The 16,733-nt window shown below is 42.1% G+C and overlaps 1 protein-coding gene across 11 annotated transcripts in view; it reads left to right on the top strand.

The window, feature by feature from the left end:
* The window catches only part of MID1 (midline 1), a 353,265-nt gene that overhangs the window by 294,577 nt on the left and 41,955 nt on the right, over positions 1-16,733 (top strand). For all 11 annotated transcript variants that reach the window (XM_039914193.1, XM_039914191.1, XM_039914192.1 and 8 more), the window contains one exon: positions 6,623-6,718. In XM_039914193.1, coding sequence (XP_039770127.1) covers positions 6,623-6,718 — 96 coding nt within the window. The remainder of the gene's footprint in view (positions 1-6,622; positions 6,719-16,733) is intronic.

Genomic DNA, 16,733 nt, shown 5'->3' with positions numbered 1-16,733 from the left:
TAGATTCAGTCACCCAGAAATGAGAAAAATCAAAACCTTCCAAACAGCAAGGTGGCCCTTCTCCTACGCGCCTACACTTTCAGACGCCTCAAAGGAATGCGGAGACAACTTATCCATGCTTATTATTTTTACTTTAAGGGATTATTTGAAAACGAAAACAACATATGAAAGCATCGACGTGAGGGATTTGTGCCAAACCTTGGGTGAGCCAAATGTCAAGCTTGTTACAAAATTTAGGGCTAGGTAGGGAGATGTAACAATATCCATTCCAGACTCTGCCGTGGAAACAGGAACTCTGCAATTTGCACCTTACAGGATCTTCTTAGATATGGATATCAATGAGCCCCACTGGTATTTAGTCACTCTAACAAACCACCTAGGATATCACTATCCGCAGGGAAAGGAAGACCTAAGCCCCAGATGGACTCAGGGATCTCTAGAGGAAGTCTCCAGAAGAGGTTTCTAGAGGGCTGCAGGCATCTCTGATGGGATCTGGATGATACTTGATTTCAGGTTCCCCATAGTCAAGGGAAGGGGAAGGGAAGACTGGAATGACTCTCTGATGTTGGCCCCAGTACCCCAGAGGAGATGCCAAATCAGAAACATCCTAGTCTGAATGGGCCCTGAGAAGCAGCTGTGGTCCAGAGGGGCTTAGAGAGACTGGCTGTTGTATACCATAACAACGAGAACCTGAGCTAAGCACTGTTAGGGAGCACTGATGAACTCACCGCGTGCTTGCATGTTTATTCTATCTCTCTCTCTTTTTCTCTCCCCACCCCACCACCTCCCTCCCCAGACAGCAGGACAAATTGCTGTACTTCCTGGAGCTATTAATGGGGAAGTTAGGCTTTACTTCTTTTGCAGACCTAGTAGTAGAAACTAATCCATTCTCTGGCCTATTGAATACCACCCAGCAACTGAGTGGAGTATTGAGAAGCTTAGAAATGGCCACAGATTTCCCATAGACTATGGAAAACCCAAAACTCACTTGACCACGTTTTCATGGCTGCAGTCAAAAGCATTGCCCGTCCCTTTGGTCCAACTTGGAAACAAGCCACTGGATCAGGCGTATTTTCTTTTATTATGAATCTAAACCACTAGGCTTTCTCTTCAGACTTGTACTATTTGACTTTCGGCAACCCCCAGAGGATCAAGATAGGTTGATTTGTTTCAACCACAAACTTTAAAAATGTGTATTGGTTGATTGAAAGCAGATTTTCCACATGATGTATCCTTACAAAGAAAAAACCTGACACGCAGATGTTTGCAGAAGCCAGAGAGTGTTAGTTTTCCCTAGGCATCTCTTCCTTACCAGCTTTAGCTAAAGTACATTTATGACAGGTATACTGCCAACGGTTTGGATATAAGATAAGCATCAAAATGTTTCCATTCTCATCTAAGCTACAGTTTATTTTATGGGGTTGGTTTTTTTTATCCAGCAATGTCAGTTTCCAGCATTTCCTGCTTGCAGCTGAACTCTATATTAGGAGAAAACAGTGCATAGATTCATTGGCACAGGAAAATGCAGGAAGGAACAAACTGTAGTATAACCAAGAAGCGATTCAGAGTGAATTACGAGAGCGGGGAAATACCAGTTGGGCTAATGCACGTTAGCGTCTTCTCACCGAAATAGATAAATAAGCACAACCCAAACTGAGCCTTTTTAGAGGATATTGAAAACAACTTTACTTTAAATGCAGCTATTGAATAGTTAAAAATAGAATTCCAGTTGCTAACACTGGGGCCCTCTTTAGCAAAAAATGTGAATAAATTTTGTCATTGGAAAAAAAAGAGGGTCTTAAGTTCCTGTTCCAGAAAATAACCTTTCCCCAGACATTCTTTTTTGAGTTGTTTAGGGCAACTTATTGAGAGGTATCTATTCACTGAGTGCTAATTTCTTGCCATGAGATATCCCTTGTTAGGCATGTAGAATATAGGGAGGCTTGATTACAAAACCTTCCTTCATCCCAAGTTCAAAAAATGTGAATCCTTGGAGAGATGTGTACTTATGACAGATGGATCATTCTCATCCTTCAATGAAATAGTTTTGTTTTTCTCCTAATATTTCTTTCAGCCTTCAAATCACTCTTTCCCAATCACTATGCCTTGCCTTCATTCCCATCTGTCCATAAATTTCTACAGTGTTCAATGGCATAGAATACTAGAATCCCACACTTCTTTGAAGAAAACATTTATCTTTGTTCCTTACTTAAATATTTGCCCACAATGACCGTACCTACATTTCTCTGTAGCAAATTCTTGGGGGGAAAATTCCAACAGGTGTTGCAAATCTGCACAGGACAAAATCCACACTGTGCCCATCTCATAGTATTCTTAGCTGAACCACACTGGAAAACAGCATTAATCTAGATTCCACAACTCCAAACTCCTTAGCATCACTGAGTCATCATCAAGATGCTGTGCTGCCCAGTGGAAAGAGCACAGCACTGAAAGTCGGGAAGTCTGGTTTCTAATCCCGGCTCTGCCACTTGCCTCTTGTGAGAATTTGGCCAAGTCGCTTACCTTCTCCTTGCCTCTGTTTCTTCAACGGTAAACTGAGGATTAAATACCTGTCCTCTCTGTCCCCTAGACTGTAAGCCTCATGTGGGACAGGGTCTCTATCTGACCTGTTTAAATTTTCAAAACCACTCAACTTTCAGTACGTGCTTAACAAATTTCACCATTTTTATTGTTATTTCTATTTTATTGTTGTTATTATTACTAGAAGCAATGTGGCCTTGTGGAAAGAGCACAAGCCTGGGAGTCAGAGGACCTAGGTTCCAACCTTGGCTCCGCCACTTGCCTGCTGTGTGACCTTGGGAAAGTCACCTAATCTCTCTGGGCCTCAGTTTCCTCATCTGTAAAATGGGGATTCAGTGCCTTTTTCCCTTCCTACTTAAACTGTGCACCCTTGTGGGACGGGGACTGTGTCTAACCTGATCACCTTGTATCTACCCCAGCCCTTAGTACAGTGTTTGTCACTTAGTAAATGCTTAACAAATACCTTCACGTTGCAGAACGGAGCAAAGCAAAGCTTGCTGGCGAAGCAGAGGTCCAGGAAAGAAGTGCTGCATGCACCTTATCCTGGAGAGATATGATTGATAGATTAGACTTTCCAAGCAGGTAATAAAAATTATCTGGTTTCAAGCCATCCAGACATCCCTGGAAGCAGTACTATCTAGTGGCAACATGTATCTACCACTATTTCAAAGACTTTAGGATACGCTGGGAGTCTGTGAACTGGAAAAACTTTCAGGGATTTGGCAAAAATCTTTGACTTGTCCTGGCAGATCTTTCATTGTATCATCAAGCTTTGCAGCCTAGAATAGGTTAAATAGTACTGGGCCAACCATTTAGCCCTGCTTCATTCCAGCAGTCATGAGAAAAGGGCCAAATAGGGACCTTCAGCTCTTAATCCAACAATCATTTTGTTGTGCCTGTGGATCTTGGTAAATTTCTGAGCACTGCTAAAAGTATTTAGCATTTCCCAGATCCCTGCCTTGTTGATGGTGTCTGTCACTTTGGAATTCAAAATTAATCTCCTTTTTTCTTCATTTTAGCATGTTTTAGCTAAGTATTCTTTATGATAAGAAAAATTCTGCCTTTTACCATTTTTTTCTTAAAGAAAAGCAGTGAGACCTAGTGGAAAGAGCGCTGGACTGGGAGTCAGGAGACCTGGGTTCTAATCCCAGATCCATCACTTGACTGCTTTGTGATTCTGGGCAAGTCACTCTAATTCTCTGGCTCTCAGTTTCCTCACCTGCAAAATGGGTTTAAATAAGTGTTCTCTCTCTCTGACTCAGACTGTGCGCCCCATGTGGAACAGGAACTATATTTAATTTGATTATGTTTTGTCTACCCCAGCATTCTGCCCAGTGCCTGGCCCAGAGTAAACGCTTAACAAATGCTACAGTTATTATCATCAATAAGATATTTGGATGCTAGTTCTTCAGATATCATGTAATACTGGAGGTAGGGCAAGACAGACCTAGTGAAGAAATTTCCTTTCCATAAGGAAAAAACAAAACACCTAAATCATGGCTTTTTTTTAGTCCAATATTTTGATACTGGCCAAATGAGGGCAGTTTGTATCTCCTAGAGTTCACTTCAGTTAAAGCTGGAAACTACCCATCGGTTTCAGGAAAAAGAACCCGGTGTATTTATGTTTGAAGCTTAACAATGTTGGGATTTAAACAATTACAACTAAGTTCTATAATTAACCTCCTCATTAAAATGAAAGGAGTTCACACCTCAATTGGGGGCATTTGTGTGATTATATTTGTTGGTCCATAACATGATAATTATTTCAATTTAATCACAACGGAACAGAAACCTCATTAACATAAGTGATTAAACACGCTAATTATTTCAAGTGGAAAAATAAAATGATTCCATAATTATATAGTATCCAGTAGTGCTTCACTGCCAGGCAGTCTTTCCAGATGATCTTTTTGGAGCATCGCTTAGCATTCAGCTCTCCCCCAAACCCTCTGCTGACTTTCCATGTGCCTCCACATCAAATAAAAACACTTCACAACAGGAGTTAACGGCTTCCCACCAACTCCAGTGTTTGCAGTAGTGTGACCTAGTGGAAAGAGCACAGGTCTGGAAGTCAGAGGACCTGGATTCTAATTCCATTTCTGCCACTTGCCTGCTATGAGAACTAGGGCAAATCACTTAACTTCTCTGAGCCTCACTTTCTTCATTTATAAAATGGGGATTCAGTACTAGTTCCCCCTCCTCCTTACTCTCTGAGTCCCATGTGGAACAGGAACTGGGCCCAACCTGTTTATCTTTTTCTACCCCACTACTTAGTAGAGCGGTTGGCATATAGTTTATGTATGTAACAAATACCACAATTATTATAATTATTATTTGAAGTAGTCTACTGTGTTCCAGTTTTCTTCTGGATCTCTGAGACCTGAACCTGCTTTTACTTCTCTCCCAAAAGGTCCATTGGCAAATACACTGTATAATGTAAGGTGTTCAGGGTGGCAAGTGTTCAAAAAATGTCATTTACATATTTTGACCTCTAACTTGAGGTAAAGCTATTTTCATAAGCTGAGAAATGAATGGATATATCTTTGCAATACTGCTTTTAGAAATGAACATATAAATCATTCATGTTTTAACAGTGTGTGCCTTGGAATCTCAAATGAGTATCATCCCTAAACGTCTAGTTTTGTTTCATCTCTATTTTTTGGCCTTGAAAACTTAAATGAGCAGCTGTGTTGCATTCAGAATTTGACTAAACTCCCTAGAATGGTGATAATAGGAAGAATAATATATGGTATTTGTTAAGCCCTTATTATGCATGAGACACTGTTCTAAGCTCTGGGCCAGATACAAGGTAAACTAGTTGGACACAGTCCCTGTCCCTCACTGAGCTCACAGACTTAGTCCTCATTTTACAGATGAGGGAACTGCGGCCCAGAAAAGTGAAATAACTTGCCCAAGGTCGTACGACAGACAAGTGATGGAGCCAGAATCAGCACCCAGGTCCTTCCGACTCCCAGGTCCATTCTCTAGCCACTAGATAGGGTATGTGGCCTAGTGGAGAGAACAGGGACCTGGGAATGAGAAGACCTAGGTTCTGATCCAAGCTCTGCCTCTTGCCTGCTGTATGCCCTTGAGCAAGTCACTTCACTTCTCTGGGCTTCACTTCCCTCTTCTGTGAAGTGGGGATTCAACTCCTATTCTCCCTCCTATTTAGACTGCGAGCCCCCAGTGGGTCAAGGACTGCCTCCAACCTGATCATCCTGTCCTTGTCCCAGAGCTTGAAACAGTGCTGGACACATAGAAAGCACTTAATAAATGCCATAATAATCATCAGTGTTTTTATTAGTAGTAGTAACATGACTTTTCTGCTGCTTTTGGAGATGGGAGTATGAAAAGAGTAATAACTGTGGTATTTGTTAATGGCTTATGTGGGAAGAACTATACTAAGCATTGGGATAATCAGATCAGACACAGACCCTATCTCGCATTGGGCTCACAGTCCGAGGGGAAGGAAGAACAGGAAAAAACATTTTAGGATGATTCATAAAAGTGGCTGTTTATGTTAAATTCATTTCTTCTTCCCTCATTAGAATTTGGGCAGGCCAGTAATAATTATTAATATTATTATTATTATCATAAGTAAAGAAGACAACAATCTGCATACACAGCACATATGCCTGAGAGCATGTAGCACCTTCAAGAAGCTGGGTGGTGGGCAGTTCCACCATCAGGCCCTGCCATCAATGCTCAGTAACAGCTTTCTAGAGAGCCTCAGGGGGAGGCAACCAAGAAGGAAGCAACCCACCGATGCCCATGTGCTATGGTCAGAGGGAGTAATTGTATTCATTCTCATATTCTCAATCTTATATTCTTATCCTCATATTCTTTCTCATTCTTTCTCTCTCTCTGACCCTTCAAGTACTGTAGGAATGAAAAACAAATGAAAATCCTAAATCTTCACATTTTCCCAAAGGATTTTTGGCACTGGATGATTGTACTTATATTTTGGCTTTTAGAAAGACAACCAAAATATGCATTTCCCATGGGTATTAGAATTTCCTATCCACTCAGTAAAGGAAACAGAAGAGTAATTTTTTCCCTTTCTTTTTCCCTTTTTTTACAGCAAAATTTAGAGAGTAACCTCACCAACCTCATTAAGAGGAACACGGAGCTGGAAACCCTTTTGGCTAAACTCATTCAAACCTGCCAGCATGTAGAGGTGAGTATATCTATATGATTATATGATACATTTCTAAGCTAAGGAAGAGAGTATGTGTTTAATATATGACCTTTAGGAGACAACCCACAAACTAAAAAGGGTATGTTATGAGTGGTGGCTATTATTAGAGAAACACAAGTTTCTCTGCTTCTGCAGTCAAAGGTATTCAAAGCTAAAAAGTAAGCTGATGAGAGTGGACTTTAAATGAAAAATGATAAGAATGCAGCAGTTTTAGTAGAACCTTTCCAAAGCAGTGTCTGAGGACTGCTACTGTAATGTAGTCAGGAAGTCCAAACTCCTTCCCTGCTGGGCTGTAAGCTCCCTGAGGGAAGGTATCCTGTCGACCAACTCATGTACTCTCCTGTATACTGAGTATAGGGCTCTATGCACATAATATCCACTCAGTGAATACCACCGATTCACTGATTAAATTATTCCTAAGGATGACAGCTCGTATTGCAACGTCACAAAGGAGGCATTGATGGGGAAGCTCCCTCCCCCAACCTCTTGGAATACCAGAAATTCCCTCCTCTCAGGCTTGTGTGACACCAGAAATAACCTTACTACCTTGAAGACTTAGTACAGTGCTTTGCAGTTAATCGATCAAGGGCATTTACTGAGCACTTGCTGAGTGGAGAGCACAGTACTAAATGCCCGGGAAAATACAACATAAATTGGTAGACATAATCCCTGCCCAGAGGGAGCTTTCAGTCCAGAGGAGGAGCGGACTTTTGTTTTTTTTAATGTTATTTAGTAAGTGCTGACTATGTGTCAAACACTGTTCTAAGCACTGCAGTAGATTCAAGTTAATTAGGTTGGACACAGTCTCTGTCCCCCATGGGGCTCGAAGTCTAAGAAGGAAGGAAAACAGGAGAACTGAGGCACAGAGAAGTTAAGTGACTTGCCCAGGGTCACAGAGCAAGCATTTGGCAGAGCTGGGATTAGAACCCTCACTATGCCATGCTGCTTCTCATCAAAATAAATGACAGCTGGGGAAACAGTAGAGTATGAGGATATGTACGTAAGTGCTGTGGGGCTGGGGTATCAAGGTGCTTGAGGGGTACACAGACAAGTGCAGAGTTGACACAGAAGCAGGGGTGGATAGGTATTCAAAAAATGTTGTCGATTGAGAGAATATGGAGGCATAACATAATGCCTACCAAACTATGATGTGAGGCTGGGAGATGAAGGAGGTGTGGGGGGATAATCTGGGAGAAACGTATGACCCAATCAGACAACTGCTTACTGAGCAAGCCAGAATTTTACCTTAATTCCCATCCTCTGGATAGAGAGAGTAGGAACCAACTCTAGTTTCATTCATTCATTCATTTCATTCAATTGTATTTACTGAGCGCTTGCTATGTGCAATATTTCCTGATCCCTCTCTCTTCCATTTTACCGGTGAAATGATCAGAAAGCCCAGGTCATCTTTCTGGTCAGTGTGGGGAAAGTTTAAAACTCCTATTTCTTCCAACATCAGGCATGAAATATCCAGTCTAGTATAGTCTGAAGAACATTCTCTTACCACGTTCTAGCCAAAATGCACGGTAAAGACATGTGTCTTGGCAGAACTGAGTGTATACTGAAAAGATATGATTACAGTAATGGGGTGCTAATTTTTTCCATATTCATATTTTTATGATGTGATGGTATTTAGTGTTTCAAACAATAACAGAGTTCTGGCTCTTCAGTAAAAAATTACCTGAACTATAGGTATGTAGTTTATCAATTTAGTGCCTTTTTATCTGTTTGGGTAAAATCAACCTCTCTTCTGAAATATCGATCTCTGGTTTTCATCACTGCCTTCATTAACTTCAGAACAACTAACTTGCAAGTGTAGCCCTATTAATAAACTTGGGTTTATATGGTACTTTTTTTCTTTATGTTTTTAGCTATTAGTTGAATTTATATGACATAAAACAAAAATCTCAGGCCAGCTGGAACGTGACTACACAGAAAAGAGAGACTCATACTAAATTGATTACTTCCATCCTGCAAAAGGCCAGTCTTGCTAAGGAAAATAAATGTGCTTGCCAGCCACATAACTATTGTTAAAGTAATTTATTTCATAATCAGTGTATCTCCCCTGGGAACTGCTTATGAGAGATGTTTAGGGATTTAGTCACAAGGGTGTTTTGGGGAATTAAATGGTAAAATAATCAGGAGTTTCCCAAACTCTGTTTCCATTATTACTCTGAATAGACCTTATCTCCACTGATTAAATTATTTATCTTTGACTTGTTGATGCGGAGAAGCTCAAGGGTGTCAACACAATCAGACAACCAAGAGGCAGATACATCAAAAAGTGAATTTGTGGTCATCTAGAAGGAAAAAGTAATATGTGTTAGTGTACACATAAATGTAACCAAGATGATAAGGAGATGGAGAAGCTTCCATAGGAAGAGAGGTTGAAAAAAAATAGGACCCTTCAGTTTGGACAGGTTTAGGCTGAGCGGGATAAAATTTTAGTTTACAGTACCATTGCTGAACAAATCAGACCAGCAGTATTGCCTAGTGAAAAGAGCACAGGCCTGGGTTCTAATCCTGCCTCTGCCATGTGCCTGCTGTGTGACCTTGAGCAGGTCACTTAACTGCTCTGTGCCTCAGTTACCTCATCTCTAAAAAGGGGATTTACATACGTGTTCTCCATCCTACTTAGATTGTGAGCCTTCTGTGGGACAGGACTGGGTCTGACCTGATTGCCAACTCTGTTGTATGGAACTCTCCCACGTACCTGTTCAGTGCTCTGCACAAAGTAAGCACATTATAGGCAGGGAATATGTTTATCATTATCTGGTACTCTCCCAAGTGCCCTGCACCCAGTAAGTGCTCAATAAATGCTATTGAATGAACTCGATAAATACAATTAATTGACTGACCAACTGGTTATCTTGCATCTTTCCCAGGACTTAGAATAGTACTTGACACACAGTAGCACTTAACTTATATCACGATTATTATTATGATGATTATTATGATTATCATTATTAAGTCCCACAGCGGCACGGTGAGGAAATACACACTATCAGTTGAAGGTGGTAGGTTCACAACAAAAGAAAATTTGGTGGAAAGCTTCTGAAATTTTACTTCAGAAACTTGTACACGTAAGAAAGATCATCTGGTTCAAGAGGAGTTTGGATAAGTGGTCCATAGTTGATTACTAGAGGGAAATATTGGGAGGTAGAGATAAAAAGTTAGGGATATTAGTTGGCATATTTCTGTCCATCAGACTGTACATCAAGGATGGCAACTAGAATGCAGTTCTTCAAAGCAGTCTTTGCTCCTGCTGAAGTTAGAATACTGCAATCTATGAACCATTGGTCTGACCTAATTTCAGAATTAGAAATGACTCCATTTCTAATTGGAGTCATTAAGCCTTTTGAACCTGGCATTTCTCATGTTCATATTTCTTAATTACCTCTATTAGAAATGCACCAATCAGCTGCTTGAAATTAGGGTCACAAAGATTATTGTGCATAAGAAGAACTGCAAATGAAAGCTTATTTCCTCATCTTTCCATATGACCCCAGAATGTCTCCATTCTGCTTTTGAAGCTGGATATTTGATCACTTTGTATTTTGAACTACAAGAGTATGAGCATTTTTGAACTCATGAGTTTGAAATGACCAAATCTCATCCACAGAGAGCTAACCGGTTGTTTCTGTCTCCTCGAGGACTACACTGAACAACCTCACAATAAATATTCTTTATTCTTTATTTTTTTCCCTGCTGGCTGTGTATATATTCTGCAGCCTTTTTGTCAGTTTAAAATAATAGCTCCCACTGCCTCAAGACATTTTTAGGCACAAAGGATGTTATTTTTCCCCTGTATATAATACTTGATCCTTGCTTTCCATGAGCTTTAAGAGATATTGCTCTACTCTGACTTAGGGGAAGCTGGTCCTTAGTGATAAACTAATGTTTACCATCATGAGTATGTAGGATTCCATCACTAAGTGTCATGGTCCATTAGTCCCAAACAGTGGGTTTACAACTTTAGCTTGAAAGCTTAGAAACATTAATTGGCCCAGCTCAGAGGTACTAGCATGTGTCAGTTCTGCTTGCCATTCCCTTAATGATCCCAAAATATGCTTTGTGAAATAAAAATTTCAAGCCAGAAAGAGATAGATGCCTATGCAGAAAAGACATGAGAAACATCAAATCAGGAGAAATCACTGAAAAGAAATCCACCTCACAGCCATTTGGGGAGGAAACACCCACTCCTACATTCCCCCCACTCCACCCCCTTCCTCAGACCAACTTGTTTCCTTCATAATAGAAAAGGGTTTGGTTTGATTGCATCATGTTCAGCAAGTGACGCTGGTTGTTGTTAATCCTTCTAAATCTTCGCTGGGGAAGGCAGGGGCCAGCGTGATAAATTGAGGCAAAGTACAGGAATAATTAGAGTAAAAACCCATTCTTATTACTTTTTCCATTTAGTCAAAGGGGCTTCTCATAACTGTCTTTTATCCCCCTTCTAAGTAGTTTTCTCTTAGAAAAGAAAATTCCGTTTGTACCTGGAGTAAGAATGGAATCAATTTGAGCATTGAAGGCAACCTTAGTTGGGAAATAACAATAGTTAGTTCCATAAGTTATTTTCGCCTAGGCGATCCAGTCTCTCCAATGGGTACATCATTTTTCCCCCATTTGATCAACTACGTGAATCTTTAGTGCCCCCACTGAAATCAATTCTCACTCTCTTCTAGGAGATGCCTTCTCTGAATTAGATAGAATCACTGGTCACTTGAGTTAAGTCCACCATGGAATGATATAGAACAAAGGAGTATGCACAACCATTTTCCAATCAATTGCTAGACTAAAGATGAGACGTTTACTGCCCTTGAAAAGCATGATTCTTGTGATTTTTTTTTCTAACCTGGACATCCTTTCCCAAGCTTCCTTTCCAATCATGCCTGGTATGAGACCTCTTTGACTTGTGCGGCGCTGGTTTGTGATCACACTTTTTTTTAAGGAAGTCTTTTCCCTTCCCCCTTTGTTTTCTTTGTCCTTCAATTCATGAACCTTGAAAGCTTTTTTTAAAATGGAAACTTTCTTCATGGGTTTCCCTCAGTTTTTCCAGCTCTTGTTGGCATGTGGTTTGAAAATGCTCTTGTGGGTGAATTAAATGCCATTTAACTAGAGCTTTGCTTAGACTAAGGCAATAGATGATGGACTCTGGAAATGGAGAGGTATAAATGGGATGTGTCACAGTAGCTTGTAAGACTTGAAGAAAACCAATTTGGCAAGCAAACAAGGATCCCTAAAACACTTTGTTAAGCCATTCTCCCAAGGCCTTAAATCACTCAATTGTAAATGTCTAAATAAGGAAAAATAATTGGGGTAGAAAGAGGAAACATCCGCCTTCCTTTCTTTTTGGTTGTTGCTTTTTTAATAATTCTGGAGAGTTTGCTCTAACGGAATCTCTAGCAATCAGGTAATTTAGCAGAATGCTCCACATTCACATGCAAAGTAGTCTGTCCAAGTCTGGAGAACAGGTGTCTGATTTTGGCCTTAGCATCTTACCCGAGGGCAGATGTGAATGTCAACAACTATAATCTGTTGGCAGGAGTATCTGAAGGTTTGATTCTCCACCAGTTTAACTCAGTGGGAAAAATGCTTTCAAAATATAATGAGGATCAGAATCTGGGGCCCATTAAATTGGGCTGGACAAACCTAACTCAATCAAACCAGTGTCCTCCAAGTGTAGTCCTCTGCCATTTAGTTACAATGATACGCCAGGACATAATTTCACAATTTCTTGAGGCCAATTCATGACCTCAGTTTGAAGAGATGACAAGCTCCCCAGTCCAGGCCATGGAATTTGCCTGACAGGTGAGACAAGCCGCTGAGAAAGACATGCATATTTTTAAAGAAGCCAGTATCAGGGCAGGGATGAGTCTCCCCACCCTGCCCAAAACACACACACACACTTTTTAGTCATTCTGTGACTCCTGATTTCTATGGTTGGGCTGCTGTTGGATGGACAAGATGCCATAAAAAGCTGTGCAGTTGATATGCAGTTGATATCCAGCTCGGTGTGGGTTTGTTCAGTTTCTAGCAATGGCCTTAATACTGCTTTTTATTCTTCTCTGTATTCTACTGATAATCTTTCACTTGGTCTAACGAGGTGTATCATGCAAATTTTCATTTGAACTGCCACTGTTAATGTGCTTATTTAGTGAAGTTGTCACTGAAAAGAAATTCCTTGTCTGGAAAATGCTTTGAGCAGTAGAGGTATCACTTAAATATAAGGCAGTCTTAGTTGGCATTGGAATGGCATAATTTTTCCCAGGCCACTGTTCTCGAAGATGGAACTTTCTCAGAAAGGTCCCTCTCCCCCATCTCTAAACAGGAAGATGGAGAAGTGGTGAGGAAGAAAGAGAGGGGGAAAGAAAGATGATGGGCGTGACAGTGGAGGGAGTGAAGAGGCTGCTACAATCCTTCCTGTTTCTTTGTTACCATTTCTCCTTTCCTTAACTCAGCCAGTGAACACTGTTACACAGAATAGGGGCAAGAGACACATCAGAATGATTAGGGCTGGGGAGTAGAGTGGCTATCTCACTGAGGCCTAGTTCTCTACACATTGCTGAAATGAAAGGCATCCAAAGTAGACAACCCCAGGAGTTACATTTGACCAAACATTTTCCTTCTCCACTGTACAGAAAGTCTTGGATTGTGAATGATGGTTTTCTGCTTACTATTTGAAGTGAAAAATGGCAAAAAAAAAAGCCTCTTAGTCATGTGAAATTCAGTAATACAGGAAATGAAAAGGTCTGTCTATCTTCAGCTTGGAGGATGGGTTGGGAACAGAGAAAGAGCTAACGTTTAGATATTCTTAACCTAAAACTCTTGACATTAGAAATCAACTTTGATGATTTGGGCAACGTTCCCCCTTAGAACCTTTGGTTCAAGTGGCATGAACTTATGTGGGAAAGCTGAAAAAGTTCTTGCCCTAGCCTCCATGGGACTATAAAATAAGATTTCCAAATAAAGAGAAAAATGGAAATCCAATATCTAATCAGATACTTTGGCTACTTAAACAAAGGACCTCTTGAGTTTCTGAAGAATAAACTATTTTTCCCTTCTGTTTTCCATGAAATAGGCTTAGAGAATTCGGCTTGTTTGTGGTCTAACAAAAATTAGAACTATGCTGATGAGGTACTCCCTTAAGGGTTTCATTAAACAATAAAAAGACTTTGTTCTTGACAACAAAGCTAATGCAAAGAACGTTTTCATTACCTGGCATTCTGCCTTCTTGTTTCTGATAGTGACAAACTGAAGCTCAGAATGAGGTCTTCCAAGTCAGGTAGGTTGGGAATTGAAGAAAGTGAAGGGGACATTTCCTAGTCTCAGCTGGGAATTGGATCTGCAGTAAAAAGTTACAGGAACATTAGAAACCATCTTTTCATTCCATTCAGAGTAAAGCGCAAAATAACGATGGTATTTATTAAGCGCTTACTATGTGCCAAGCACTGTTATAAGTGCTGCGGTAGATACAAGGTAATCAGGTTGTCCCACGTGGCACTCACAGTCTTAATCCCCATTTTACAAATGAGGTAACTGAGGCACAGAGAAATTAAGTGACTTCCCCAAAGTCACAGAGCTGATAAGTGGCAGAGTCGGGATTGGAACCCATGACCTCTGACTCCCAAGACTGTGTGCTTTCCACTAAAGCATGCTGCTTCTCATCCAACTCTGAAGTGACACCTACCCGAATCTTTTAGGAAATATACCTTTTTATTGCAAGAAACCGCTCACTGCTTGTTGCGTAAGCCACATTTCTGCATACTTTGAGGGGAAGAATATCAGCTGTACTTAGAGAACTAAATAATATATTTGACTAGCCAAGTGGATCAATTGATCACTCTTCTACTGATCAGTTGTGCCCATCACTGTTCACCTGCAACTTTTGTTGGTTTCACCACAAGTTTGACTGCTACAGATAGTTTTGGTTCCCAAGGCTTTAGTCAGGCCATCCTACAAATCTAGAGAAGCTGCGTGGCTTAGTGGAAACAACATGGGCTTGGGAGTCAGGGGTCATGAGTTCTAATCCCGACTCTGCTATTTATCAGCTGTGTGACTGTGAGCAAGTCACTTAACTTCTCTGTGCCTCAGTTAACTCATCTGTAAAATGGGGATTAAGTCTGTGAGCCCCAAGTAGGACTACCTGAATACCATGTCTCTTCCCCAGCGTTTAGAACAGTGCTTGGCACATAGGAAGTGCTTAACAAATACCCTCATCTAGAGCAAGTACAAATCCCTACTAAATGGCTTGAATCAATTATCAGTGTTCAGTTGCTCACCTCTCCCTTCCTTATCATCCTATCTCCCTACTACCCTTCCTTTCCAAAATCTTAGAACGAGTCGTCTACAATCGATGCCTAGAATTCCTTAACTCCCATTCTCTCCTAGACCCCCTCCAATCTGGCTTCCGTCCCCTCCACTCTACCGAGACTGCTCTCTCTAAGGTCACCCATGACCTCCTTCTTGCCAAATCCAATGGCTCCTACTCCATTCTGATCCTCCTTGACCTCTCTGCTGCCTTTGACACTGTCGACCATCCCCTCCTCCTCCATACCTTATCTCACCTTGGCTTCACGGACTCTGTCCTCTCCTGGTTCTCCTCTTACCTCTCTGGCCGATCATTCTCGGTCTCCTATGCTGGAGCCTCCTCCCCCTCCCATCCTTTAACTGTTGGAGTTCCTCAAGGGTCAGTTCTTGGCCCTCTTCTGTTCTCGATTTACACTCACTCCCTCGGTGAACTCATCCGCTCTCACGGCTTTGACTACCATCTCTACGCAGATGACACGCAGATCTACATCTCCGCCCCTGTCCTCTCCCCCTCCCTTCAGGCTCGCATCTCCTCCTGCCTCCGGGACGTCTCCACCTGGATGTCGGCCCGCCACCTAAAACTCAACATGAGCGAGACTGAGCTCCTCATCTTCCCTCCCAAGCCCGGTCCGCTCCCAGACTTCTCCATCACCGTGGATGGCACGACCATCCTTCCCGTCCCGCAGGCCCGCAATCTCGGTGTCATCCTTGACTCGTCCCTCTCGTTCACCCCACACATCCTATCCGTTACCAAGACCTGCCGGTTTCACCTCTACAATATCGCCAAGATCCGCCCTTTCCTCTCCACCCAAACGGCTACCTTACTATTACGGGCTCTCGTTATATCCCGGCTAGACTACTGTGTCAGCCTTCTCTCTGACCTCCCTTCCTCCTCTCTCGGCCCGCTCCGGTCTATTCTTCACTCCGCTGCCCGGCTCATCTTCCTGCAGAAACGATCTGGGCCTGTCACTCCCCTTCTTAAACAACTCCAGTGGTTGCCTATCGACCTCCGCTCCAAACAAAAACTCCTCACTCTAGGCTTCAAGGCTCTCCATCACCTTGCCCCTTCCTACCTCTCCTCCCTTCTCTCTTTCTACCGCCCACCCCGCACGCTCCGCTCCTCCGCCGCCCACCTCCTCGCCGTCCCTCGGTCTCGCCTATCCCGCCTTCGACCCCTGGGTCACGTCCTCCCGCGGTCCTGGAACGCCCTCCCTCCTCACCTCCGCCAAACTGATTCTCTTTCCCTCTTCAAAACCTTACTTAAAAATCACCTCCTCCAAGAGGCCTTCCCAGACTGAGCTCCTCTTCCCCCTCTACTCCCTCTGCCATCCCCCCTTTACCTCTCTGCAGCTAAAGCCTCATTTTCCCCTTTTCCCTCTGCTCCTCCACCTCTCCCTTCCCATCCCCACCGCACTGTACTCGTCCGCTCAACTGTATATATTTTCGTTACCCTATTTATTTTGTTAATGAATTGTACATCACCTTGATTCTATTTAGTTGCCATTGTTTTTACAAGATGTTCTTCCCCTTGACGCTGTTTAGTGCCATTGTTCTTGTCTGTCCGTCTCCCCCGATTAGACCGTAAGCCCGTCAAACGGCAGGGACCGTCTCTATCTGTTGCCGACTTGTTCATCCCAAGCGCTTAGTACAGTGCTCTGCACATAGTAAGCGCTCAATAAATACT

This window comes from Ornithorhynchus anatinus, chromosome 15 (genome assembly GCF_004115215.2).
Source record: "Ornithorhynchus anatinus isolate Pmale09 chromosome 15, mOrnAna1.pri.v4, whole genome shotgun sequence".
Lineage (NCBI taxonomy): Eukaryota > Metazoa > Chordata > Mammalia > Monotremata > Ornithorhynchidae > Ornithorhynchus > Ornithorhynchus anatinus.
Note: the sequence above shows the minus strand (reverse complement) of the source record. Positions and strands in the feature narration are given on the sequence as shown.